We start from the raw sequence: 25559 nt of genomic DNA, 5'->3' as shown, positions 1-25559 counted from the left end.
ATAATGACCAAAAATTCGCTAAACTAAGAGGAACAGTTGTGCCAGTGGTTGGAGCCTTGTGCTACGGTACCGTGAGCCAGCTGTTCCATACCCGGGATAAGACTTTTATTTTTTTATTTTTTAGTAAGTTTTTTGAACTTGGAAAATATTATATACATGATTTTGTCAATTTAATAAGCAGATATTCCTTTTCTAGACGCAATTTTTTTTGTGCAAGTTTTAACAGATCCATCTATTTTTTGTTTTCCTCATTATTTAGCGGATTACTTGTTGTAATTCGCACCTACAGTCAATCAAGACAGGGCAAGTCCATCTTGATTGACTTTGCATAGGGAGATTACCTTGGCAAGGTAGAAGAGAGAAGAGTGCGTAGTGAGAATAACAATATTTTGTATGTTATAGACTAAACTGATAAAATACGCATATATAATGACCAAAAATTCGCTTAACTAAGAGGAACAGTTGTGCCAGTGGTTGGAGCCTTGTGCCTTGTGCCTTGTGCTACGGTACCGTGAGCCAGCTGTTCCATACCCGGGGTAAGACTTTTTTTTTATTATTTTTTAGTAAGTTTTTTGAACTTGGAAAATATTATATACATGATTTTGTCAATTTAATAAACAGATATTCCTGTTCTAGACGCAATTTTTTTTTCTGTGCAAGAATTAACAGATCCATTTAACTATTTTTGGTTTTCCTCATTATTTAGCGGATTACTTGTTGTAATTCGCACATACAGTCAATCAAGACAGGGCAGACCATCTTGATTGAATTTGTATAGGGAGATTACCTTGGCAAGGAATAAGAGTGAATATAGTGAGAATAACCATATTTTGTATGTTATAGACTAAACTGATAAAATACGCATATATAATGACCAAAAATTCGCTTAACTAAGAGGAACAGTTGTGCCAGTGGTTGGAGCCTTGTGCCTTGTGCCTTGTGCTACGGTACCGTGAGCCAGCTGTTCCATACCCGGGGTAAGACTTTTTATTTTTTTTATTTTTTAGTAAGTTTTTTGAACTTGGAAAATATTATATACATGATTTTGTAAATTTAATAAACAGATATTCCTGTTCTAGACGCATTTTTTTTTTCTGTGCAAGTTTTAACAGATCCATTTAACTATTGTTTGTTTTCCTCATTCTTCAGCGGATTACTTGCTGTAATTCGCACATTTTATATTTCTTGTAAAAACCCTTCTCAGAAATAATTATTTTTACTATAAAAAAAATGTAAAACAAAATGTAAAAATAATAAAATGAATAAGAATTGTGATAAGAAATATACTGTGAGGGACTAATCCTCAAATTTTATAAAATCACCAAAAGGTGTTATTATTATATTATATCTAGTCATGTAGTTGTCCTAAAATTATTGTATTAAAATTAAATTAAAGAGGCCTCTACTAGTCTACTTTGATACGACAAATGAATTTAATGGTGATTGTTTTGATTCACTTATCAAACATTTGATTAAACTCCGTCGAGCTAAAATGGCATCGCTGTTAAGACGGAAGTTCGTCTGCATGCATTCTCCACCCACCACCCTGCCAATCTGCCACTCTGCTGTTGTTCTGCAGAGATCGTGATTGAAACAAATTGTGGCTGGGTGACCGCCGGTGTTACCTTTACATTAACCAGTCGTGGGGAGAGGAGTAGTTTTACAAAGTAGAGTGAAATTGAATTAATTGCCTAAAAAGTTCATTGACGTTAGTATTCTTTTGTTTGTTCTAAATTGCCTGATCTAAAAATCATGTGTTGTTATCACAAATATCCCGTCCCCTTACGCGTGGTTGAAAATGTGTAGGTAGTAACCGATAAAATGTGAGAAAACAGTTAAGCATTCTACATCTCTTAGAATAAGATCTCATCGGTACGAGAGGTGAGGCGTCGATGGTTTCTCTTGCATATGACTTATAATATCTCCATACTGAAAATGGTGGAACTATTGGGAAATTTTTCGTGTGATTCTTAGCCAAAGTTACAGCATCATTTAGCTGATGCACGACAAGTCTATACTTTCCAAGTACTGTTTGACTTTTAGAATTGTCTGTGCCTTTGGAAGAATCCGTTGAAGAACAAACAGTAGTATCTCGTAACAAGGTTGAACTAGCTGTACTCCTGAAGCTAGACACAATGTGTGTTGAAATAGCAATTTCCTCAGTCTACATGTGAATCGTCATGGACCATAGCTCCACAATGTATAACAAAATATCCCAGATGAAGAAAAGTGAGAAGCCAATGAGAAAAATGTAAAAGTTAATGGAAGCCTGAATTTTGCCTACACGTTCCAGATTGAAAGGAGAGGGCTGATGATCTTGACTTGATCATTCTCACACAGCGATGACTTTCCATGAAAACCTTTTTTTTTTCTTAAATCAATCTTTTATTATTATCCAGTAAGATTTGTGTGTTTTTAGAATGCAAGCGTAAAGAACAAATTCAAATTGAGACTAATTTACTGTTTTATTTCCAAAGTTGTTATCCTAACTGCTGTGCAATCTTTTTGTGTTCCAGGTTTGAAGGTGTGCCAACATTGGGGCTCACCACCACATCCCGCGTGAATTTGTCTACCCTTTTCAACAAGCAGTTGGATGGTGACCAAACAGCAGTAAAGTTAGATGGTTGGCTGACTGCAATTTCATGATGGAGAATGCCACTATGTCTTCAACAGTATATCTAACGGGTATGTATCTGACAATTTCCCTTGTATTTGTTTGGAAGTGCCAAGTGTGTGTTGTTTGGCTCTTTGTTATACCAGCCCCAGTTGGGAAACAAATTTGTTCAGTGAGGATCGATAGAATTCTGAGATATGTGAGATTAGACTGGCTTTCTTGTCAGATCATTTTAGCGCTTCGTATTTTTGCTTCTCACGAGTTATCCATTTAATTTTTAGTACAGCATTGATTTATTCATAACTAATTGCAACTGAATGAAAGACGAGACTAGATAGAAAATTTTCAAATCGACAACTTTTGTATTCAGAATTACGATCAACGTATCAGCGACTTAGCAGCAACAATCAAGAGAATTTAGAGAATCGAAATTCGGTTAATGAAGAATCTTGTGAACCTTGTTCTTGAGTCGGAATCTAAAGGCGTCCCCGATCGTTTGGGACGGACACATTCCTTTCAACCATCGACTATTAGGCCTCGGCCACTTTCCTGGCTTACCTTTGAGTTGGGGCGATTTTTTGGCTTGCAGGAAGCTGCGATGGACGGTAGTGACGCGGCGAGCTGTTAATGCAGAGAATTGCTGATTGGCCTGGTCTCTGGATGCGATGAGGCGATCAAGGCGTTTCTGGACGCGTGCGGCTGCTTCTGGACAGTGAATCGCTGTCAGGATATAAACACAATCCTTTAAGTATATTTCCCAATTATAGAAGACGTTCTCTTGCATATCATGACTTACCGCATGCCGCCCCTCCATCGCTCCTTCCAGTCTTGTTATCAATTCATCTTCATCTTGCGTCCCGGGCGGAACGAAAAAGCAGTCTGCGCTGCATTTGTCCAAAATGAACTTACTCAGCTCATATGCGTCCAACACGGAAGTCCAATTCGCTCTGATGTTATTTGAATCGATGAATGTGCGAAGGTTCGGTGCCACATCTTGAAGAAAAGTGTCGAAAACTATGTGCCCAATCGCGATGGCGGCCGATCGTTTGGAGGATGTCCATTTAGTCGTTTCTTCTGAAGCCACACTCATGAAAATAGTGTTTTTCGACACGGTGTAGGGTCGTCGTCCGTGCGAGGAAAGTAGACGCGTCATCATTTTTCGTAACTTTTGGACTAGCGACTTGGCCCCAATCATGTTCGCCACTGTAATCCAAGCTCGTAGAAACTTTTTCCATTCCCTCCAGACAACGGGTAAAACACCGTGGAAGACGGCGTTTCTGCCATAATTGGCCTTACGTAGGGTTGCGGTAGCGACTTCCACTCGACGTTTGGTTGTTCCAAAGAAATTCGGTATCTGTTGATTATAGTTAATCATTTTCTTGAGAAGGGTGGACGTGTCTTGATATTTGCGAGGGGCCAATCCCCATGACTTGAGAAACTGCCTTAATTCTCGTTTGAAAAGGAGGAGGGCTCTAGCCAAATGTTTTGTAATAAAAATGGCTTTTTTTTCTTGAACGCGGGTAAGCCTTTTCGATGCAAGCGCCAGCTTCTGCTTTTTCGTCAATTTTCTCGTGCCGGTTCCATTTCGGTTTTGCTGTCCTCGTGCCATTTTTGTATTTCAAAGATGATGAAAATCAATCGTTAACTGAACTTTCCATTAACTGCCGGTCTTTATCAAGGTTTGGGTGTGTCGTAGGTTGTTAGCAACCGCCAATCGGGCTTGTTTTTGCATAATTTGATTTGATTTAAAATCTATTGACTTTAAATGATTACTGCTAATGAAATAACTACATAATTACAAACAATGATCAATTATTATGATACTGATATTGTTTCTCCTTAATTAAGAATTTCTACTCTTACGTTGGGCAGTCCTGAATTCAACCCCTCTCTATTCGAGTTCTATTCTAAACGAATTTTCATGTGACCCCCGATGGTTTATTGATCAACATAAAAGTAGAAATTTCTTAATAAAGGAGAAAAAAACACCAGTTACATATTATTAATTTCGTAATATTATAGATTTGAAGCTTAAAGAAAAAAATATTTAGTCACAAATCATAGTGTAAGCTGTGATTAATGTTCATGTTGTGTATTAAAGTGAAGTCGAGATTGAGTAAATAATTATTTTTATTTCACTGACAATTTAGCTGTTTAAATTTTTCAAAAAATACTGATCTAGGCGGAGTTATTGTCATAGAGGGAGGACGTCGTAATAAGGCAGTATGGGGTCCCATTGATTTTTAAGATTCGTAACTTGGTAACATCAACAAGGAAGGCAAAGAAAACAGAGGCTGGCACAATTTGATAGTGGAGCGAAAAATTTATGCTGATATCAACACGACGAATTTTGCTGCAGTTTCTAGATCGATTGCTTTTTTACAAGATAAACTTTAATGAGTGGACCTCATGCCGCAGGACAGCGCCTTTGTCCAGTCTTTTTTTTTTGTTTTTCGAACGGTCTCAACAGCGTTGGAATCGGCGGGAGGTTTTTTCCGCCAGGGTAAATGCCTAAATGGCAAACCGTCTCTGTTATGTTCACTCTCAGTGGACCCCAAACGCTACCTCACGGACGTATATGTTCTTGCTTCCCTGACACCTTTCCGCCTTTTGAATTCCGCTCCTTTTACCCGAATGTGATGTCGGTGAGGATTTTATTTTATTTTTTTAATGGGAGCAACAACAGGGACTACAAAGTGAGATCGGTGTGAATGCCCAGCCGCCCGTATGGCTGTCGATGTGGATCAATTATTAGAAATAAACACTGTTGATCAATTACAGTGAAGAAGCGAAACAATGAGACCTTTCATCTCCATGGGAATTGAACTAACCACCGACCTTGTAAGTCTGTTCTATCGAACACGAGCTGCGGACATCGAGAAACTAAGGTTTGGTTTGATTTGTTATGTAGGTAGTATGTATGTTATGTTGTAGGTACTGATAATATTGGTGATACACATTTGTTATATTTGATAGTATGTAGGTAGAGAACCCGTTGGCTTTTATCAAACTTGCTGGTCTAGAAGGAAACGTACCTCACTTGGAACACATCTTTGTCTACAACCTCCAGCAATAACATTTCAACTTGGAAAGACTCGACGCCATGAGCGAACTGAGTGTTTGTCATTTAATCACGGATAGCTGTGATGTTGATTTTTTTAAACCAAAACTTTGTCGTTGGTTGATCCCTTATTTACGTCGACTGGATACCCCTACAGCCTGATCGTATCAAGGAGTTATTTACGAGGCTTACTCGTAGTCAGGACTCAGGAGTCAAGAAAATCTGGACTGGGTCAATTCAAAAACGTAAATCACGCCAGCCCGATTGTCGTCGACGCAAACTTTCCAAGCCCTGGAATGCATATGCCTGCCAGAAGAACGACCAACTTGAAGTGGACATTACATTTTTCGATTGCTAGCCTGAGCGACCGCCTGGCTCCAAAGCAGATTCCCTACTTACCCATTTACACCATCAGTTGGATTAGCTCCAATCTCATTTAGAGGCAGCTAATGTTTTATTGTTGTCTGTAAGTGGAGTGTCTTTTTCAGTCCGTTTCACTCCTCAACGAGCTATAGATTAACATCCTATGTCTGTAATGCTTTCGAAAAGTTATCCAATGCAACTAACATTCCCAAGTAACTAATTCCTAAGAAACATTCCTACTCTTATAGAGAGAAAAAAACAGTGATTTTAATCTGTAATTAATCTTGGAATTCATATTTTTTAAAACAAAAATTATATATTGGAAGAGTTGCAAAATATATTTTATTAGACGGCCGAGTTGCACCAAATTGGCAACGCCAACGCCACTCATCTTCCACCAAAGAACGTTTGGCCTTGGCCTTGGCCCTGCTCTCTGCTGTTCATTTGCAAATTTTCTCATAGGACTTCGAAAGGTGTAATGAGAATTTGCAGTTCGTCGCGTCAAACTTTGAAGAAAATTTATTGAAATTGTAGATTTAATTCATAGATCTAGAAAAGGTAACAAGGATTTTATTTGTTAAACAAGTATATCAAATAGAAGATGTTTACTTAAAACATTTCTGACTGCATTACAGTGGGAAGGACATTCCATTACCAGCACGTGATCGATCCAGGTCGACGGTTCGCCAGATCTCCGTGGATTACAACAAGGTAACTGGAAATTTAGCTGTCAGTTATTGTCCTTTGGAAAATGTGTGACTTAATTACAGTGGTTTCTATTAATGTCTTACCTTGGTATGTGGTTGATGGCAATTGAAGTAAACCTTATCTACTTGCCTGTGTGGGAAGACTAGCAATTGGTAAATTGAGTTGAAATTGTAGTTTTATTCAATATTTATCAAGTGAATTGTTTTCTAATGGATCTTCCTAGTTACAAATTTTCTCTAGTCCATTACCTGGGTGATTTTGTTTTGATCTTTATTTAAGTAGAACAATATCTTCATCAATTTAAGCTTGAACTCTTTAATTTATTCTGTTGGGTTGTGCCAATTGATGCTCCCTTTAGTGTAGCGTTTCACTTTAAACTAATAACATTTTAAAAATTGTATTATTTCACTTTGCTTTGAAGCAGGTGGTTGGTGTTTGTTGGAGCAGTCTATGGTAAAGCAATCTAATGTGCTTGCTGTTCTCAGCTTTTCATGGTGCTGACATTTTGGCATTGTTTCACTTGATTTGCGTCTGCTCAGTGTTTGTGTGTATTTTATTGATAAGTATTTTTGGGTTGATATTCAGAGAAAACCAAAAATGTTGAGAACATAGAAGACCATGTCCTGCCAAAGAAATCTGTCATTCTGTCCTCCAACCCACTAAATGTGGTATGGTATCACGTCAGATTTGTTAAGTTTGCATTCCCTTCTTGCATCCTAAGAAAGGTTACCATTTTATTGAAACATAGGCATGCTTTATTATACCTAACTTCCGTTCTTGCCTCTAAGCATGTGTTCAGGCATGTTTATTGTTCATATTGTTAGTGATTTATTTCTTACATTCATAGCATTTTCCACTTCGGAATGAAAAGCATGCAACCAATTTCCAGCTCCAGACAGGTATCAGTATGCCTTGCATACGCGGTAGCGCTTATGTCCTCCGGCCGCCAGGTGGCGAGAGCGTCGCGTCAAAACTCAGACATTTTCACATTTTCCAGCCACCGACTGAAAATGTCTTCCAAATTCATCATGGTCATAAAAACTAATTGGCTAATTGTCGGTAAATTCGTTCGACATTGACTGTGTGCGACCTCTATATTTCAGCTGCTTCTCAGCAAACAAAAGAACAACAAAAACGGGGGATAGGTGAGAGATGGCGCTCAGGTGGGCGGACCTTTCCCTTAGACACATCAGATCTCTTTTCGCTCTCGTTGTGCAAACATCATGTCGGATCCCGAACAGTCAAGCGATTCTAGCTCAAATTCTAGTAGTTCAGGCTCCGACTCATCAAGAAGAGGAGGCGTAAAGAAATTTCGTCTCTCAAGTGAAAAGTCAGCTAGTTTGGCCGACTGGGTCGTATCGGGTTTAGATGACACTCGAGCGAAAAGTGCTAGAGAGGCCTTTAGACCCAAGCTAAAGAAGAACGCCGACCTGCTGATCAACCCCAATCTAGATGATGCATTCTACATCCGGCTGAAGGCAGTTAAGTCATCTTCGGCAGCCAAGGTCAACATCGACCCAATCGAGAAAATCTACAGAAATCAAACCTTCAAGATCCTTGACTTAGTCAAGCCCATCATGTTTCTAGCAAGTCGGCTCAAGAAAAAGAAGAAATCCCGAGCCGACGCCAAGGCGGTCAAAACAGCTCTGAAGCTCTGGGCGGTGGTGTACCACGACATCACGAACGCGCGACGCCGCAACATTCTGGCCCAAATCTACCCGCAGAATATTGGACTGCTAGACGACAAAGCTGTCCTGCCAACGGGTGGAGAACACCTCTTCGGTCCGAAGTTCACCCAGGCCCTGGTCGAGCAAGTGAAAACTCTGAACGCTCTCGAAAACGCGGGAGCCCCTCGCGCGCCCGGATCTAAAGGTGGTCATGATCAACGCCAATCGAGTCGCGATTTCAGCCACCCCCCTTCATCTTCAGGCGGTCGCTATTCCAATTTTAAAGGATCTCGGTATGTCCAATCTATTCTCCTTTCCTTTTATGGGTTTTTTCTCTTGGACGCATAGCGCGTTTTTATGTTAAATTGTCAAGACCGGCTTTCGATCGGTGGAATTTATCAACGGTGGCCCCATATCTACAACTAAATTCTATTTGTGATCCCGTCCAATTATTCGGGAGCGGGTTGGCTCACCAAGTTGAACTTGATTGACTCATACTTGTCGGTCTCAATTTTTTTTCCTATTTTTGAAGGCCTTTTGAAATTCCTTCAGTTTAAATGGGGGCGTTTTCTTCGAATTCGTGCCCCCCCCCTCCTTCGTTTTAAACTCAATGTGATGGGCGTTCACCAGACTAGCAAGGGGAGTGGTAACCTTCCTGCGGAAGAACGACCTTCGCCTCGAACTTTATTGGGATGAGATTTTAATCTCGGCGCACGGGTATAGAATTGCCCCAGCACACTTCCGTGCTCTTCGGATCCCCTTAGATTCCAAACCGGATGATCATCTGATCAGGTCAAGAGAGCAATTTACGCTTTCGGCACGTTTACAAGAGGCTCTTAGAAATCCTTCTTGGGTGGTTTCAAAGGCAGATTTTACATCTGGCCGTCCGCTCAGTTTTCCCGACGACGGATTTGTCCAGGGCGTCGGATGCATCCTTTTTAAAGAAGGGAGGGGGGCAGTATGAAACGAATAAGGACTAGGAAACTAGCCGAGATTGCCCTAGCAACACCACTGACCTCCCGTCCCTGATAGAGCTAGCAACGGAAATTCCGCTCCTTCTCTTCCCATCCAAGTAGGCTGATCTCCCCGTTGGGGGAGGGTCATCCATTGACAGGAACGAATCCATCTGTTTTATCGCTCGGTGGTTCTCCGGAGTTGTCTGGAAGAACGAACCTTTCCGAAGGAAATTATCGAGCTCATACTGGGAGCAATTCGATCGAATACGCACCCTGCATACCAGTCCGCTGAGGTCGCTTGGAGCAGTTGGTGTAAGCAACGGAACCACAACTCTCTGTTGTCTGGCGTCAAGGAGGTATTAGCTTTTCCTTGTTAATTTTCATTCCAGCAAGAGCTGCAGCACGGTGGGAAGGAACCCTCCGACAACTATTCGTATGAAAGAGTATTGACGCCTTTTTAGACGAAATGCCGATTTGGTGGCGCATCCATGTTACACAGTCCAGCAGGGCTCCCACGAGCTCCAATTTTCAATCAGGCGTTGGTAACTGTCGACCATCAGGGGGTCTTATCTTATATCTTATTATATCTGATTATATCTTGCTTTAAAGACACAGTCAATGTCGAACGAATTTACCGACAATTTGTAAATTGTTCGAGCGAGCTTTAGCTCGCGATGAGCAATTTGGATTGTTGGGGGAATGGAGTGAAGACATTGACTGTCTTCTAACCACCCATCCCGCCCACTTCATTCCCGTTATCATTATATTATTTAACTTGAATTAGGTGCAGCATCTGATTATTGACGGCCCACTAATTCCTCTTTCCTTCTATCTTTTTGCTAGATACAACAATGATAGCCGCAGATCCAATTTCGACCGTGGCTCACCCAATCCCGCCAATAAAGGCGATCAGAACAACAACAACAAATAGGCCATTTGAACCATGGATCACCTTACACATTTTCCGTTAAGCCAGATCCACAGTTTGTTTTTGCTTCCAATTCTGATGTGTCTAAGGGAAAGGTCCGCCCACCTGAGCGCCATCTCTCACCTATCCCCCGTTTTTGTTGTTCTTTTGTTTGCTGAGAAGCAGCTGAAATATAGAGGTCGCACACAGTCAATGTCTTCACTCCATTCCCCCAACAATCCAAATTGCTCATCGCGAGCTAAAGCTCGCTCGAACAATTTACAAATTGGTAATTCTTGTTTGAAACTTTTTCTTCAATTTACTAAATGTTACATATTAATGTGTGATTCTATAGGCAATGCGTAATCCATCCTCCTGTAATTTCCTTTTGGCGAAATAATCTGATCACGTGGGCCAAAACTGCTGTCCATTTTGCCGAATGCCGTCTAGGCGTCTATTATTACCTGTACCTGCTGTACGAGTTTGCTGTACGTCTCGTCCCATGAAGAAGCACTTCAGACCAATTTAAGTAAATTTATTGATCAATATCTCTGCAATAATGCAATAGATTTTAAAGATTTTATTAGTTTATGTTCAGGTCTCAGACTGCTGTGCTGATATATTGCAGAAATCGAGAACACAGCCAAGTCATAGCTACATTGATGTCGTGGGACCACATGCTACTAAATTACTTCTTGCCTAAACATGTAATAAAAAAAAAAACAGTAGTTTTTTCAGAGTACTTGACTTGAAATTTGTGTCTCACGTTGCCGAAATATGTCTTCTCCTGCTTGTTCTACATAGCATCCTATGAACAGGTAACAGCATAGTGGACAAGGTAATAATGTTTGTGTATTCATTGAACTTGCAGTAAGATGTGGCTAACTTTCTTCATTAACTTTAATTCCTTTGATGTCATTAACCAATTTCTGTCTGAAACTAAATCTGTCTTTTTCCCTGTAGGTTTCGATAGCCATTTGACGTTGACGGTGTCAATGGAGATGCTGAATTTCACAATTCAACTCTGCCAAACAGTTTTTCATATGGCCTGAATCTGAAGATTAATTTAATTTGATTTTGTTTCTAGATTATGCTCCCATAGCTGCTGTCTACTTGTTGCAGCCATATGCTGGTGGTAAAAGTCTTTTTGCATAAAGTTGAACTGTGATTGTACCTTGATGACGGTTTCATGTTGCGGAAGTTTAGAACAGTATGTTAAATTGTCATTTTGCCAAATAATAAACAAATCATCGCGATTGGGAAAGCAACGAGGAGGTGGGAGGGAGACTTAAATATTTAAAAGAAATGTTGAGGTGTTTTGTCGAAGAAATTGACTCGGTAATTATAAATATCTTCAACTTTATTAATCAATAATCTTATAAACATACACCTATACATTTATTCCTTACACCATATAACCACATTTCTATGAAAAAAATTGATAAATAATCCTGTTACATAACTCTCCTGCTCATAACTACTTATTCATGAATAATAACATAATAAACAATATGCTTCAAAGCGAAATTTTTTTTGTTTCATGCTAGCTAAATAAATAATCTAACATAAAATGAAATAAATGATATACTGCTGAAGTTGAAATTACCAAACGCAAATTTCCATTAGTTGTTAGGCCTCGCACATTCAATCTAGATAGGGGGAGACTACCTTGATTGCCTCTGCCCAGAGAGATTACCCGGACAAGGAAGAAGAAAGAAGAGTGCGAGGCAACTTTTGCTTGGGATCATAGTAGACTGCCTGATTAGACTCTTGTCCCTCAAAAAATTTTCCTCAGAACATGAACCGTTCAAGTCCCCGTTCGACCAGAGCCCTCCGTAGGTGGTTAGTTAGGGAAACGGGGCCACAGAATAGAAGGGAGCCCATGCACTTGTTATTTATCTACATCTACCTAATTTATTGTTATTGATCGAAAGCAAGCTCTTGTTTAACCGTCAACTTCTATAGCACGATGGCGAAGGGTTAACCTGAAATGAAAGAAAATGACTAACTAAGAATGCAGTAAAAAAAAAGATAATGAGAAGATACCTGGAATAAGTTCAACATCTCTCGGCATATTCCGCTAGTGGATAAGGTCTGGAACAGCGGCGAGAGATTAAACTAAAAAGTGTATTTAGATGTCAATTTTAAAACAAGATTGCAGTGACAGCAAGCAATACCTCAAAGGAATCAATTGAAAGGAACCACAGAAAGGAAGAGATCTCCGGTAAGTTCTTGCAATTTATCATCTAGAAAAATCAAACAGAAACCTCAAGACAAACACAATGAATTGTAGGTGTAGAAAATGTTATTAAGTTGACGTGTTCAAACTGCAGCTCACCATTATTAAAATGGGAAGAGAAAGTCAATGAAGTGAAATGACGAGTTCTTTGATTAATTTGAGATTCACCATTTACAAAACGTGCATCTGAAAGACAAGATAAGAAATTTTGTAAGATTACTGTGATATTACAATTATTGATTCCATTTTTAGCTGCAGGATTAGTGACAGCTTAGAATTCCTGTGGCCAGCTTCAACAATGGTCGTCATTACGTGGCAAATGATGACAAATAAACTGGTCAATATGTGTGAAAACATTTAGTTAACATAAGTTCATTCAAATTTCAGTTTCAAAAACATAAATGTTAACTTATGCTGAATATTGATTTCACTTTTCGAATTCTTTCAATTTTCCACATTTCAGCTCCTACCTTGGGACCATGTTTGGGGACAATCGTCTCGTCTTTCGTCTGCATGAAGCACTGGCACCATCTAGCGGTTGTTTTTATAGACGATTATCCAGTGTGCCGCTAGATGGTGTTGGTATTGTTTTTAAAAATGGCGAAATGTGTATAAAAGTTATGTCATCTTCTGTATTCGAATTTTCAATGTTTTACTGCCCAAAATCAAACAATTATTTACATGTAAGATTATTGTGATTATTCTATCTACATAGTAGCAAATTTTCTATAATTCACTGTGTACTTGACCAATCGACTAATTGTGTACTGTACTTGGAATTCTAGACAATGTACCTGCCGTCTAGTCATTAGATTAAATGTGGACCCCATTTAAAGAAAAAATTTATCAGCACTTCCTAAACTCACAGCTTCATCTGCATCATCCTCTCACATCGTAGACAAAACTTCAAGCTGTTTTGCCCAATAGTTGTGGCATTGGACCTATGGTTACAGGTAAAAAGCATAACTTTCCGATTTTACAACCTCGTCATCCATCAATGCAATAAAATAATCTCAAAATTCACACCCATTTGATTAACAGGTTTGTTCTTGCCTGAAAGATGTTTACACCTTTGAACACTTGACGGTGTTGTTGCGTCATGAAATTGTATTGCTGCCATTCCCTGTATCTCCCACTTCACAGAGCTCTGCAAGAAATGAGTAATAGGAAGCCTACAACAGATTGAGGTAAAGGTGGGCTTCCATGTTCTTGCTGTATCATGTAATAAACTTTGTATTCCACCTTGGTCATGGGTATTTATGGGCCTCACTGCAATGTTAAAACCTTTTTCTGTTCTTTGCTTTAGGAATTAAACAATTAATAGGTTCCGTGATATGCCATTGGATTTCGCGAGTAGCCGCCAATGTCAAACTACAACGCAGTTTCTTTATTGGAATTGTGTGGTCCTGGCACAGAAATCCTTGATGCTGGCCTTTGTTCATAACAGAAGAGTGACTTCTACCACTTTTCTGCTCCATCCTAATCTTCGCTACCCACACTCATCTAGCTTCTCTGCATATTATGCTGCTAAACAATTTGCCGTACTTCACTGACGAGTTAGACTAGTCGCTTCCGTCCGCAGCGACACATGTACTGTCACTTACCACGGGATTATGCCCAGATACGGAGGTACCCGACAATTGACTTATTTTCTTAGATCATCTACTAGTAATCTACCTGCGTGTTAAACTCTGTGTCTGTGTAATAATTCCAAAATCAGGCCCTTCTTGCGCGCAAACGAAGTGTTACTTAGACGTTGTTTTTTTCTAATGCTAGATGGATTTTCGATAATTTTCAGCTGTCAAAACAGTCAGTTCCAGTTACTTTGCAAATCTCTTTAAACATTTATCGGCAGCTGTTGTGTGGAAAATTTTTAGTGAAAACTGACGATAACTATTCCACCAACAAAGCTCACTTGTTAGATTTTTAAAAATGAGTTTTTTTTCTACTTCCGGTTTATTTTCCGAAACTTCTACTATCTAAGCTCAGATTGGTGATACTCAAACTCAACCTTAACTTCAAGTGTCAAGATTGGAGTTGTTTAGATTGGAGTGCAATTAAAGCTAACCCGGCTAAACATTGAACAGAGGTAAGTTATGTTATACATGACTCTTTCAAGAAAACTTTACTAAAAACTTATTTTAAAGAATGCAGTTTAATTTAAGCTACTAAGCAACCATAATCAGACAAGGATTTAACACCAAAAGAAAGTGTGGTGTTTCTTTTGGTTAGTAAGTTCACTCCATTTTTCTTTTATTTAGCAGACAAATGATGTTATTAATATTGTTACCATAACATTGACATGTTGTAACATTTCAAGTGTGAATAACCTTTGCCTTTTTTTCATTTAGGGACTTTCAATAAGGATGGAGTCGGTACAATTGTATAATTAAGGAATAATTTGGGTAATTTGGTTATTTCAGATAATATATAGTGATTTGATTTTATACAATTTTTTTTTTTTTTTTTTTTAAATTGGTGATCTTTAGGCAATGGCGCAATGCTATTCTTTTTTGACACAGCACAGAATTTACAACCCTTCAACCAATTTTGACATCTTCGAGGCAGAGGGCTAGATGCCCACCCCATTGGCATTCCATATCTCTGACATTGTTTGAAAACTTCGTAGGCTGATTACTTTGCAGTAATTATCATTGGGCACTTCACAAAGTGTTCACATTTACTTCATTGACAACTTTTTTTAGGCCTGCCCCTGTACCTACACTGACTTTGCAGAGATTTGGATAGATGTGTTGCTGTTGCAGAGGTTTTCTGTTAATTCAAACATATTTTTAATATATTTTCCTTCATAAATAGTAAAAGTTTTTGAAAACTGATATTGTATCCAAATTCTTATCCATATCCATGTAATTGTGTTTGATTTTACGGTGGGGTTCGATTAGATAGTGAATAATAAATAACATAAAGATTAATTTTGTAAGGAATTGCTTATATTGTCCCACCTCCACCCACAATTCCTCCACATTTTACAAACATAACATGACATGAATACGTACACATATACACACACATACACTTAAGTTAACCCGTTGGCTGCCACGCCATACAACCCGTAGGTTGTTTTCTACTATCTACGCGCCACGTCTGAAGGATCCATGGCCAAGGTGGGACTTGCCATTGCTGACAAGTCCGGGCTGACACGGTGACAGGAGAAGATGGAATGCACAACCTCTAGAATCCATCACCGCATCGACAAGGGGGAAGTCCCTATGGTGCATTGCCTAACAGGGCCTTTCGGCGAATCTGGGGCTGGTGCGACTGTCCGACCCCGCGGCATGTAAACCACGAGAACGAACAGCGCGGCCCGTGCTAAGGAGCTAGGGGAGAACAAAGGCGTGGCAGCCAACGGGTTAACTAGCAAAACATATACCAGCAATAAATGATGATCCACGTTGAACCGCTCGTAAATCTGCCAGGAAGTTCTTGTAGTGGGACCCACAGCGATCGTGTCTCTGACCACATGATGGGAGACATCTAAATTCGATAACAAATCAAGTAAGATTACTAGGAACGAAAATATTCTATCGTCATATCACCTTAGGTTGTTAGTTGGTGTCCACGAATAATGAAGAAAAATAAAAAGCTGCTGCTGTTCCGTTGATTTTTTTCAGATACCGGCAACCTTCTGGTGTCCATCTTCTCAACGTCTTCTCTGCATTACCTGAATAAAGACAAAACAATTCTTATTAAGTGACATGACAATGAAACTTGCAGATAGGTAACATTGATCAGGTTTTTTGGCTCAAAACTTTAACAGCGCGATTTTATTTGCTTAAATCCTAACTAACGATACTCAGAACTGTACATGTAACAAAGTTCACTTTCTGGTTTCATGCAAATTTTCCGGAAGTATACCGGAAGTATGCAATAGCTCCTCAACTGTTGGGCTGTCTTCAAATCAAACCAGATATTCGTGATCCCCATGAAATTTAGGGTCGATTTGATATGTTTCAAACGAAATCCAAAATTTGGCCAAAATCGAGAATTTTCCTGAACTATAGTTGAGGAAAGTTTTCGAAACCGGAAGTACGCGTACGTAAAAATAAAAACATATACTTTACCACAAAATTGACGAGGATCACGAATATGTGGTTCTTTTGTGCGTCGAATGAATATTTACTGAACTACTGACTGAAATGAGAAAACCGGAAGAAGAAAAAAAAAATCATTTTTAAAAATCTAACAAGTGAGCTTTGTTGGTGGAATAGTTATCGTCAGTTTTCACTAAAAATTTTCCACACAACAGCTGCCGATAAATGTTTAAAGAGATTTGCAAAGTAACTGGAACTGACTGTTTTGACAGCTGAAAATTATCGAAAATCCATCTAGCATTAGAAAAAAACAACGTCTAAGTAACACTTCGTTTGCGCGCAAGAAGGGCCTGATTTTGGAATTATTACACAGACACAGAGTTTAACACGCAGGTAGATTACTAGTAGATGATCTAAGAAAATAAGTCAATTGTCGGGTACCTCCGTATCTGGGCATAATCCCGTGGTAAGTGACAGTACATGTGTCGCTGCGGACGGAAGCGACTAGTCTAACTCGTCAGTGAAGTACGGCAAATTGTTTAGCAGCATAATATGCAGAGAAGCTAGATGAGTGTGGGTAGCGAAGATTAGGATGGAGCAGAAAAGTGGTAGAAGTCACTCTTCTGTTATGAACAAAGGCCAGCATCAAGGATTTCTGTGCCAGGACCACACAATTCCAATAAAGAAACTGCGTTGTAGTTTGACATTGGCGGCTACTCGCGAAATCCAATGGCATATCACGGAACCTATTAATTGTTTAATTCCTAAAGCAAAGAACAGAAAAAGGTTTTAACATTGCAGTGAGGCCCATAAATACCCATGACCAAGGTGGAATACAAAGTTTATTACATGATACAGCAAGAACATGGAAGCCCACCTTTACCTCAATCTGTTGTAGGCTTCCTATTACTCATTTCTTGCAGAGCTCTGTGAAGTGGGAGATACAGGGAATGGCAGCAATACAATTTCATGACGCAACAACACCGTCAAGTGTTCAAAGGTGTAAACATCTTTCAGGCAAGAACAAACCTGTTAATCAAATGGGTGTGAATTTTGAGATTATTTTATTGCATTGATGGATGACGAGGTTGTAAAATCGGAAAGTTATGCTTTTTACCTGTAACCATAGGTCCAATGCCACAACTATTGGGCAAAACAGCTTGAAGTTTTGTCTACGATGTGAGAGGATGATGCAGATGAAGCTGTGAGTTTAGGAAGTGCTGATAAATTTTTTCTTTAAATGGGGTCCACATTTAATCTAATGACTAGATGGCAGGTACATTGTCTAGAATTCCAAGTACAGTACACAATTAGTCGATTGGTCAAGTACACAGTGAATTATAGAAAATTTGCTACTATGTAGATAGAATAATCACAATAATCTTACATGTAAATAATTGTTTGATTTTGGGCAGTAAAACATTGAAAATTCGAATACAGAAGATGACATAACTTTTATACACATTTCGCCATTTTTAAAAACAATACCAACACCATCTAGCGGCAAACTGGATAATCGTCTATAAAAACAACCGCTAGATGGTGCCAGTGCTTCATGCAGACGAAAGACGAGACGATTGTCCCCAAACATGGTCCCAAGGTAGGAGCTGAAATGTGGAAAATTGAAAGAATTCGAAAAGTGAAATCAATATTCAGCATAAGTTAACATTTATGTTTTTGAAACTGAAATTTGAATGAACTTATGTTAACTAAATGTTTTCACACATATTGACCAGTTTATTTGTCATCATTTGCCACGTAATGACGACCATTGTTGAAGCTGGCCACAGGAATTCTAAGCTGTCACTAATCCTGCAGCTAAAAATGGAATCAATAATTGTAATATCACAGTAATCTTACAAAATTTCTTATCTTGTCTTTCAGATGCACGTTTTGTAAATGGTGAATCTCAAATTAATCAAAGAACTCGTCATTTCACTTCATTGACTTTCTCTTCCCATTTTAATAATGGTGAGCTGCAGTTTGAACACGTCAACTTAATAACATTTTCTACACCTACAATTCATTGTGTTTGTCTTGAGGTTTCTGTTTGATTTTTCTAGATGATAAATTGCAAGAACTTACCGGAGATCTCTTCCTTTCTGTGGTTCCTTTCAATTGATTCCTTTGAGGTATTGCTTGCTGTCACTGCAATCTTGTTTTAAAATTGACATCTAAATACACTTTTTAGTTTAATCTCTCGCCGCTGTTCCAGACCTTATCCACTAGCGGAATATGCCGAGAGATGTTGAACTTATTCCAGGTATCTTCTCATTATCTTTTTTTTTACTGCATTCTTAGTTAGTCATTTTCTTTCATTTCAGGTTAACCCTTCGCCATCGTGCTATAGAAGTTGACGGTTAAACAAGAGCTTGCTTTCGATCAATAACAATAAATTAGGTAGATGTAGATAAATAACAAGTGCATGGGCTCCCTTCTATTCTGTGGCCCCGTTTCCCTAACTAACCACCTACGGAGGGCTCTGGTCGAACGGGGACTTGAACGGTTCATGTTCTGAGGAAAATTTTTTGAGGGACAAGAGTCTAATCAGGCAGTCTACTATGATCCCAAGCAAAAGTTGCCTCGCACTCTTCTTTCTTCTTCCTTGTCCGGGTAATCTCTCTGGGCAGAGTCAATCAAGGTAGTCTCCCCCTATCTAGATTGAATGTGCGAGGCCTAACAACTAATGGAAATTTGCGTTTGGTAATTTCAACTTCAGCAGTATATCATTTATTTCATTTTATGTTAGATTATTTATTTAGCTAGCATGAAACAAAAAAAATTTCGCTTTGAAGCATATTGTTTATTATGTTATTATTCATGAATAAGTAGTTATGAGCAGGAGAGTTATGTAACAGGATTATTTATCAATTTTTTTCATAGAAATGTGGTTATATGGTGTAAGGAATAAATGTATAGGTGTATGTTTATAAGATTATTGATTAATAAAGTTGAAGATATTTATAATTACCGAGTCAATTTCTTCGACAAAACACCTCAACATTTCTTTTAAATATTTAAGTCTCCCTCCCACCTCCTCGTTGCTTTCCCAATCGCGATGATTTGTTTATTATTTGGCAAAATGACAATTTAACATACTGTTCTAAACTTCCGCAACATGAAACCGTCATCAAGGTACAATCACAGTTAAACTTTATGCAAAAAGACTTTTACCACCAGCATATGGCTGCAACAACGTATCAAATTAGACAGCAGCTATGGGAGCATAATCTAGAAACAAAATCAAATTAAATTAATCTTCAGATTCAGGCCATATGAAAAACTGTTTGGCAGAGTTGAATTGTGAAATTCAGCATCTCCATTGACACCGTCAACGTCAAATGGCTATCGAAACCTACAGGGAAAAAGACAGATTTAGTTTCAGACAGAAATTGGTTAATGACATCAAAGGAATTAAAGTTAATGAAGAAAGTTAGCCACATCTTACTGCAAGTTCAATGAATACACAAACATTATTACCTTGTCCACTATGCTGTTACCTGTTCATAGGATGCTATGTAGAACAAGCAGGAGAAGACATATTTCGGCAACGTGAGACACAAATTTCAAGTCAAGTACTCTGAAAAAACTACTGTTTTTTTTTTTATTACATGTTTAGGCAAGAAGTAATTTAGTAGCATGTGGTCCCACGACATCAATGTAGCTATGACTTGGCTGTGTTCTCGATTTCTGCAATATATCAGCACAGCAGTCTGAGACCTGAACATAAACTAATAAAATCTTTAAAATCTATTGCATTATTGCAGAGATATTGATCAATAAATTTACTTAAATTGGTCTGAAGTGCTTCTTCATGGGACGAGACGTACAGCAAACTCGTACAGCAGGTACAGGTAATAATAGACGCCTAGACGGCATTCGGCAAAATGGACAGCAGTTTTGGCCCACGTGATCAGATTATTTCGCCAAAAGGAAATTACAGGAGGATGGATTACGCATTGCCTATAGAATCACACATTAATATGTAACATTTAGTAAATTGAAGAAAAAGTTTCAAACAAGAATTACCAATTAGCCAATTAGTTTTTATGACCATGATGAATTTGGAAGACATTTTCAGTCGGTGGCTGGAAAATGTGAAAATGTCTGAGTTTTGACGCGACGCTCTCGCCACCTGGCGGCCGGAGGACATAAGCGCTACCGCGTATGCAAGGCATACTGATACCTGTCTGGAGCTGGAAATTGGTTGCATGCTTTTCATTCCGAAGTGGAAAATGCTATGAATGTAAGAAATAAATCACTAACAATATGAACAATAAACATGCCTGAACACATGCTTAGAGGCAAGAACGGAAGTTAGGTATAATAAAGCATGCCTATGTTTCAATAAAATGGTAACCTTTCTTAGGATGCAAGAAGGGAATGCAAACTTAACAAATCTGACGTGATACCATACCACATTTAGTGGGTTGGAGGACAGAATGACAGATTTCTTTGGCAGGACATGGTCTTCTATGTTCTCAACATTTTTGGTTTTCTCTGAATATCAACCCAAAAATACTTATCAATAAAATACACACAAACACTGAGCAGACGCAAATCAAGTGAAACAATGCCAAAATGTCAGCACCATGAAAAGCTGAGAACAGCAAGCACATTAGATTGCTTTACCATAGACTGCTCCAACAAACACCAACCACCTGCTTCAAAGCAAAGTGAAATAATACAATTTTTAAAATGTTATTAGTTTAAAGTGAAACGCTACACTAAAGGGAGCATCAATTGGCACAACCCAACAGAATAAATTAAAGAGTTCAAGCTTAAATTGATGAAGATATTGTTCTACTTAAATAAAGATCAAAACAAAATCACCCAGGTAATGGACTAGAGAAAATTTGTAACTAGGAAGATCCATTAGAAAACAATTCACTTGATAAATATTGAATAAAACTACAATTTCAACTCAATTTACCAATTGCTAGTCTTCCCACACAGGCAAGTAGATAAGGTTTACTTCAATTGCCATCAACCACATACCAAGGTAAGACATTAATAGAAACCACTGTAATTAAGTCACACATTTTCCAAAGGACAATAACTGACAGCTAAATTTCCAGTTACCTTGTTGTAATCCACGGAGATCTGGCGAACCGTCGACCTGGATCGATCACGTGCTGGTAATGGAATGTCCTTCCCACTGTAATGCAGTCAGAAATGTTTTAAGTAAACATCTTCTATTTGATATACTTGTTTAACAAATAAAATCCTTGTTACCTTTTCTAGATCTATGAATTAAATCTACAATTTCAATAAATTTTCTTCAAAGTTTGACGCGACGAACTGCAAATTCTCATTACACCTTTCGAAGTCCTATGAGAAAATTTGCAAATGAACAGCAGAGAGCAGGGCCAAGGCCAAGGCCAAACGTTCTTTGGTGGAAGATGAGTGGCGTTGGCGTTGCCAATTTGGTGCAACTCGGCCGTCTAATAAAATATATTTTGCAACTCTTCCAATATATAATTTTTGTTTTAAAAAATATGAATTCCAAGATTAATTACAGATTAAAATCACTGTTTTTTTTTCTCTCTATAAGAGTAGGAATGTTTCTTAGGAATTAGTTACTTGGGAATGTTAGTTGCATTGGATAACTTTTCGAAAGCATTACAGACATAGGATGTTAATCTATAGCTCGTTGAGGAGTGAAACGGACTGAAAAAGACACTCCACTTACAGACAACAATAAAACATTAGCTGCCTCTAAATGAGATTGGAGCTAATCCAACTGATGGTGTAAATGGGTAAGTAGGGAATCTGCTTTGGAGCCAGGCGGTCGCTCAGGCTAGCAATCGAAAAATGTAATGTCCACTTCAAGTTGGTCGTTCTTCTGGCAGGCATATGCATTCCAGGGCTTGGAAAGTTTGCGTCGACGACAATCGGGCTGGCGTGATTTACGTTTTTGAATTGACCCAGTCCAGATTTTCTTGACTCCTGAGTCCTGACTACGAGTAAGCCTCGTAAATAACTCCTTGATACGATCAGGCTGTAGGGGTATCCAGTCGACGTAAATAAGGGATCAACCAACGACAAAGTTTTGGTTTAAAAAAATCAACATCACAGCTATCCGTGATTAAATGACAAACACTCAGTTCGCTCATGGCGTCGAGTCTTTCCAAGTTGAAATGTTATTGCTGGAGGTTGTAGACAAAGATGTGTTCCAAGTGAGGTACGTTTCCTTCTAGACCAGCAAGTTTGATAAAAGCCAACGGGTTCTCTACCTACATACTATCAAATATAACAAATGTGTATCACCAATATTATCAGTACCTACAACATAACATACATACTACCTACATAACAAATCAAACCAAACCTTAGTTTCTCGATGTCCGCAGCTCGTGTTCGATAGAACAGACTTACAAGGTCGGTGGTTAGTTCAATTCCCATGGAGATGAAAGGTCTCATTGTTTCGCTTCTTCACTGTAATTGATCAACAGTGTTTATTTCTAATAATTGATCCACATCGACAGCCATACGGGCGGCTGGGCATTCACACCGATCTCACTTTGTAGTCCCTGTTGTTGCTCCCATTAAAAAAATAAAATAAAATCCTCACCGACATCACATTCGGGTAAAAGGAGCGGAATTCAAAAGGCGGAAAGGTGTCAGGGAAGCAAGAACATATACGTCCGTGAGGTAGCGTTTGGGGTCCACTGAGAGTGAACATAACAGAGACGGTTTGCCATTTAGGCATTTACCCTGGCGGAAAAAACCTCCCGCCGATTCCAACGCTGTTGAGACCGTTCGAAAAACAAAAAAAAAAGACTGGACAAAGGCGCTGTCCTGCGGCATGAGGTCCACTCATTAAAGTTTATCTTGTAAAAAAGCAATCGATCTAGAAACTGCAGCAAAATTCGTCGTGTTGATATCAGCATAAATTTTTCGCTCCACTATCAAATTGTGCCAGCCTCTGTTTTCTTTGCCTTCCTTGTTGATGTTACCAAGTTACGAATCTTAAAAATCAATGGGACCCCATACTGCCTTATTACGACGTCCTCCCTCTATGACAATAACTCCGCCTAGATCAGTATTTTTTGAAAAATTTAAACAGCTAAATTGTCAGTGAAATAAAAATAATTATTTACTCAATCTCGACTTCACTTTAATACACAACATGAACATTAATCACAGCTTACACTATGATTTGTGACTAAATATTTTTTTCTTTAAGCTTCAAATCTATAATATTACGAAATTAATAATATGTAACTAGTGTTTTTTTTCTCCTTTATTAAGAAATTTCTACTTTTATGTTGATCAATAAACCATCGGGGGTCACATGAAAATTCGTTTAGAATAGAACTCGAATAGAGAGGGGTTGAATTCAGGACTGCCCAACGTAAGAGTAGAAATTCTTAATTAAGGAGAAACAATATCAGTATCATAATAATTGATCATTGTTTGTAATTATGTAGTTATTTCATTAGCAGTAATCATTTAAAGTCAATAGATTTTAAATCAAATCAAATTATGCAAAAACAAGCCCGATTGGCGGTTGCTAACAACCTACGACACACCCAAACCTTGATAAAGACCGGCAGTTAATGGAAAGTTCAGTTAACGATTGATTTTCATCATCTTTGAAATACAAAAATGGCACGAGGACAGCAAAACCGAAATGGAACCGGCACGAGAAAATTGACGAAAAAGCAGAAGCTGGCGCTTGCATCGAAAAGGCTTACCCGCGTTCAAGAAAAAAAAGCCATTTTTATTACAAAACATTTGGCTAGAGCCCTCCTCCTTTTCAAACGAGAATTAAGGCAGTTTCTCAAGTCATGGGGATTGGCCCCTCGCAAATATCAAGACACGTCCACCCTTCTCAAGAAAATGATTAACTATAATCAACAGATACCGAATTTCTTTGGAACAACCAAACGTCGAGTGGAAGTCGCTACCGCAACCCTACGTAAGGCCAATTATGGCAGAAACGCCGTCTTCCACGGTGTTTTACCCGTTGTCTGGAGGGAATGGAAAAAGTTTCTACGAGCTTGGATTACAGTGGCGAACATGATTGGGGCCAAGTCGCTAGTCCAAAAGTTACGAAAAATGATGACGCGTCTACTTTCCTCGCACGGACGACGACCCTACACCGTGTCGAAAAACACTATTTTCATGAGTGTGGCTTCAGAAGAAACGACTAAATGGACATCCTCCAAACGATCGGCCGCCATCGCGATTGGGCACATAGTTTTCGACACTTTTCTTCAAGATGTGGCACCGAACCTTCGCACATTCATCGATTCAAATAACATCAGAGCGAATTGGACTTCCGTGTTGGACGCATATGAGCTGAGTAAGTTCATTTTGGACAAATGCAGCGCAGACTGCTTTTTCGTTCCGCCCGGGACGCAAGATGAAGATGAATTGATAACAAGACTGGAAGGAGCGATGGAGGGGCGGCATGCGGTAAGTCATGATATGCAAGAGAACGTCTTCTATAATTGGGAAATATACTTAAAGGATTGTGTTTATATCCTGACAGCGATTCACTGTCCAGAAGCAGCCGCACGCGTCCAGAAACGCCTTGATCGCCTCATCGCATCCAGAGACCAGGCCAATCAGCAATTCTCTGCATTAACAGCTCGCCGCGTCACTACCGTCCATCGCAGCTTCCTGCAAGCCAAAAAATCGCCCCAACTCAAAGGTAAGCCAGGAAAGTGGCCGAGGCCTAATAGTCGATGGTTGAAAGGAATGTGTCCGTCCCAAACGATCGGGGACGCCTTTAGATTCCGACTCAAGAACAAGGTTCACAAGATTCTTCATTAACCGAATTTCGATTCTCTAAATTCTCTTGATTGTTGCTGCTAAGTCGCTGATACGTTGATCGTAATTCTGAATACAAAAGTTGTCGATTTGAAAATTTTCTATCTAGTCTCGTCTTTCATTCAGTTGCAATTAGTTATGAATAAATCAATGCTGTACTAAAAATTAAATGGATAACTCGTGAGAAGCAAAAATACGAAGCGCTAAAATG

At 38.9% G+C, this 25559-nt stretch overlaps 1 protein-coding gene and 6 long non-coding RNA genes across 19 annotated transcripts; 4 read left to right on the top strand and 3 right to left on the bottom strand.

Moving 5' to 3' along the window:
* The first annotated feature begins 7934 nt into the window (after positions 1–7934).
* On the top strand, positions 7935–10490 carry LOC124201068. The gene is made up of 2 exons (XM_046597516.1): positions 7935–8706; positions 10213–10490. Exons 1-2 carry the CDS (start codon positions 7970–7972, stop codon positions 10298–10300), a joined length of 825 nt encoding a protein of 274 aa, XP_046453472.1. The 5' UTR covers positions 7935–7969; the 3' UTR covers positions 10301–10490.
* Positions 10491–10632: 142 nt separating this feature from the next.
* LOC124201079 lies at positions 10633–11639 on the top strand. 2 transcript variants are annotated; one of them, XR_006877505.1, is made up of 3 exons: positions 10633–10805; positions 10875–11114; positions 11240–11639. It is a non-coding gene; the product is annotated as an uncharacterized LOC124201079 (long non-coding RNA). The 2 variants fall into 2 exon arrangements; XR_006877504.1 differs by having other exon boundaries at positions 10864–11114.
* Positions 11640–11991: 352 nt separating this feature from the next.
* LOC124201088 lies at positions 11992–13026 on the bottom strand. 2 transcript variants are annotated; one of them, XR_006877525.1, is made up of 5 exons: positions 12986–13026; positions 12615–12701; positions 12454–12522; positions 12323–12394; positions 11992–12261 (listed from the first exon to the last, which is right to left on the bottom strand). It is a non-coding gene; the product is annotated as an uncharacterized LOC124201088 (long non-coding RNA). The 2 variants fall into 2 exon arrangements; XR_006877524.1 differs by having other exon boundaries at positions 12615–12996.
* Positions 13027–13073: 47 nt separating this feature from the next.
* Positions 13074–15448, top strand: LOC124201073. 3 transcript variants are annotated; one of them, XR_006877485.1, is made up of 9 exons: positions 13074–13198; positions 13301–13468; positions 13557–13702; positions 13822–14144; positions 14505–14604; positions 14663–14742; positions 14867–14920; positions 15005–15159; positions 15221–15448. It is a non-coding gene; the product is annotated as an uncharacterized LOC124201073 (long non-coding RNA). The 3 variants fall into 3 exon arrangements; XR_006877486.1 differs by having other exon boundaries at positions 14500–14604; positions 14663–14746; XR_006877487.1 differs by having other exon boundaries at positions 14500–14604; positions 15005–15448.
* Positions 15449–15806: 358 nt separating this feature from the next.
* Positions 15807–17825, bottom strand: LOC124201075. 2 transcript variants are annotated; one of them, XR_006877490.1, is made up of 5 exons: positions 17685–17825; positions 17451–17596; positions 17009–17331; positions 16073–16197; positions 15807–16010 (listed from the first exon to the last, which is right to left on the bottom strand). It is a non-coding gene; the product is annotated as an uncharacterized LOC124201075 (long non-coding RNA). The 2 variants fall into 2 exon arrangements; XR_006877491.1 differs by lacking the exons at positions 15807–16010; positions 16073–16197 and adding an exon at positions 16640–16667 and having other exon boundaries at positions 17685–17821.
* Positions 17826–18126: 301 nt separating this feature from the next.
* LOC124201087 lies at positions 18127–19218 on the top strand. Of its 2 annotated transcripts, XR_006877523.1 has the most exons (5): positions 18127–18167; positions 18452–18538; positions 18631–18699; positions 18759–18830; positions 18892–19218. It is a non-coding gene; the product is annotated as an uncharacterized LOC124201087 (long non-coding RNA). The 2 variants fall into 2 exon arrangements; XR_006877522.1 differs by having other exon boundaries at positions 18157–18538.
* A 295-nt stretch (positions 19219–19513) lies between these two features.
* On the bottom strand, positions 19514–22085 carry LOC124201080. 7 transcript variants are annotated; one of them, XR_006877510.1, is made up of 9 exons: positions 21803–22085; positions 21650–21725; positions 21159–21590; positions 20985–21067; positions 20597–20805; positions 20357–20530; positions 20179–20298; positions 20048–20081; positions 19514–19922 (listed from the first exon to the last, which is right to left on the bottom strand). It is a non-coding gene; the product is annotated as an uncharacterized LOC124201080 (long non-coding RNA). The 7 variants fall into 7 exon arrangements; XR_006877506.1 differs by having other exon boundaries at positions 20928–21067; positions 21803–22084; XR_006877508.1 differs by having other exon boundaries at positions 20179–20287; positions 20928–21067; positions 21803–22084.
* Positions 22086–25559: the final 3474 nt, after the last annotated feature.

Source organism: Daphnia pulex, chromosome 8 (genome assembly GCF_021134715.1).
Source record: "Daphnia pulex isolate KAP4 chromosome 8, ASM2113471v1".
NCBI lineage: Eukaryota > Metazoa > Arthropoda > Branchiopoda > Diplostraca > Daphniidae > Daphnia > Daphnia pulex.
Note: the sequence above shows the minus strand (reverse complement) of the source record. Positions and strands in the feature narration are given on the sequence as shown.

What these genes read in the sequence shown, in the direction of transcription:
- LOC124201068 (XM_046597516.1), top strand. Translation starts at nt 7,970, where the DNA reads ATGTCGGATCCCGAACAGTCAAGCGATTCTAGCTCAAATTCTAGTAGT. An exon ending in TCCAATTTTAAAGGATCTCG is followed by an intron (nt 8,707 to 10,212) that starts GTATGTCCAATC and finishes TCTTTTTGCTAG; the next exon opens with ATACAACAATGATAGCCGCA.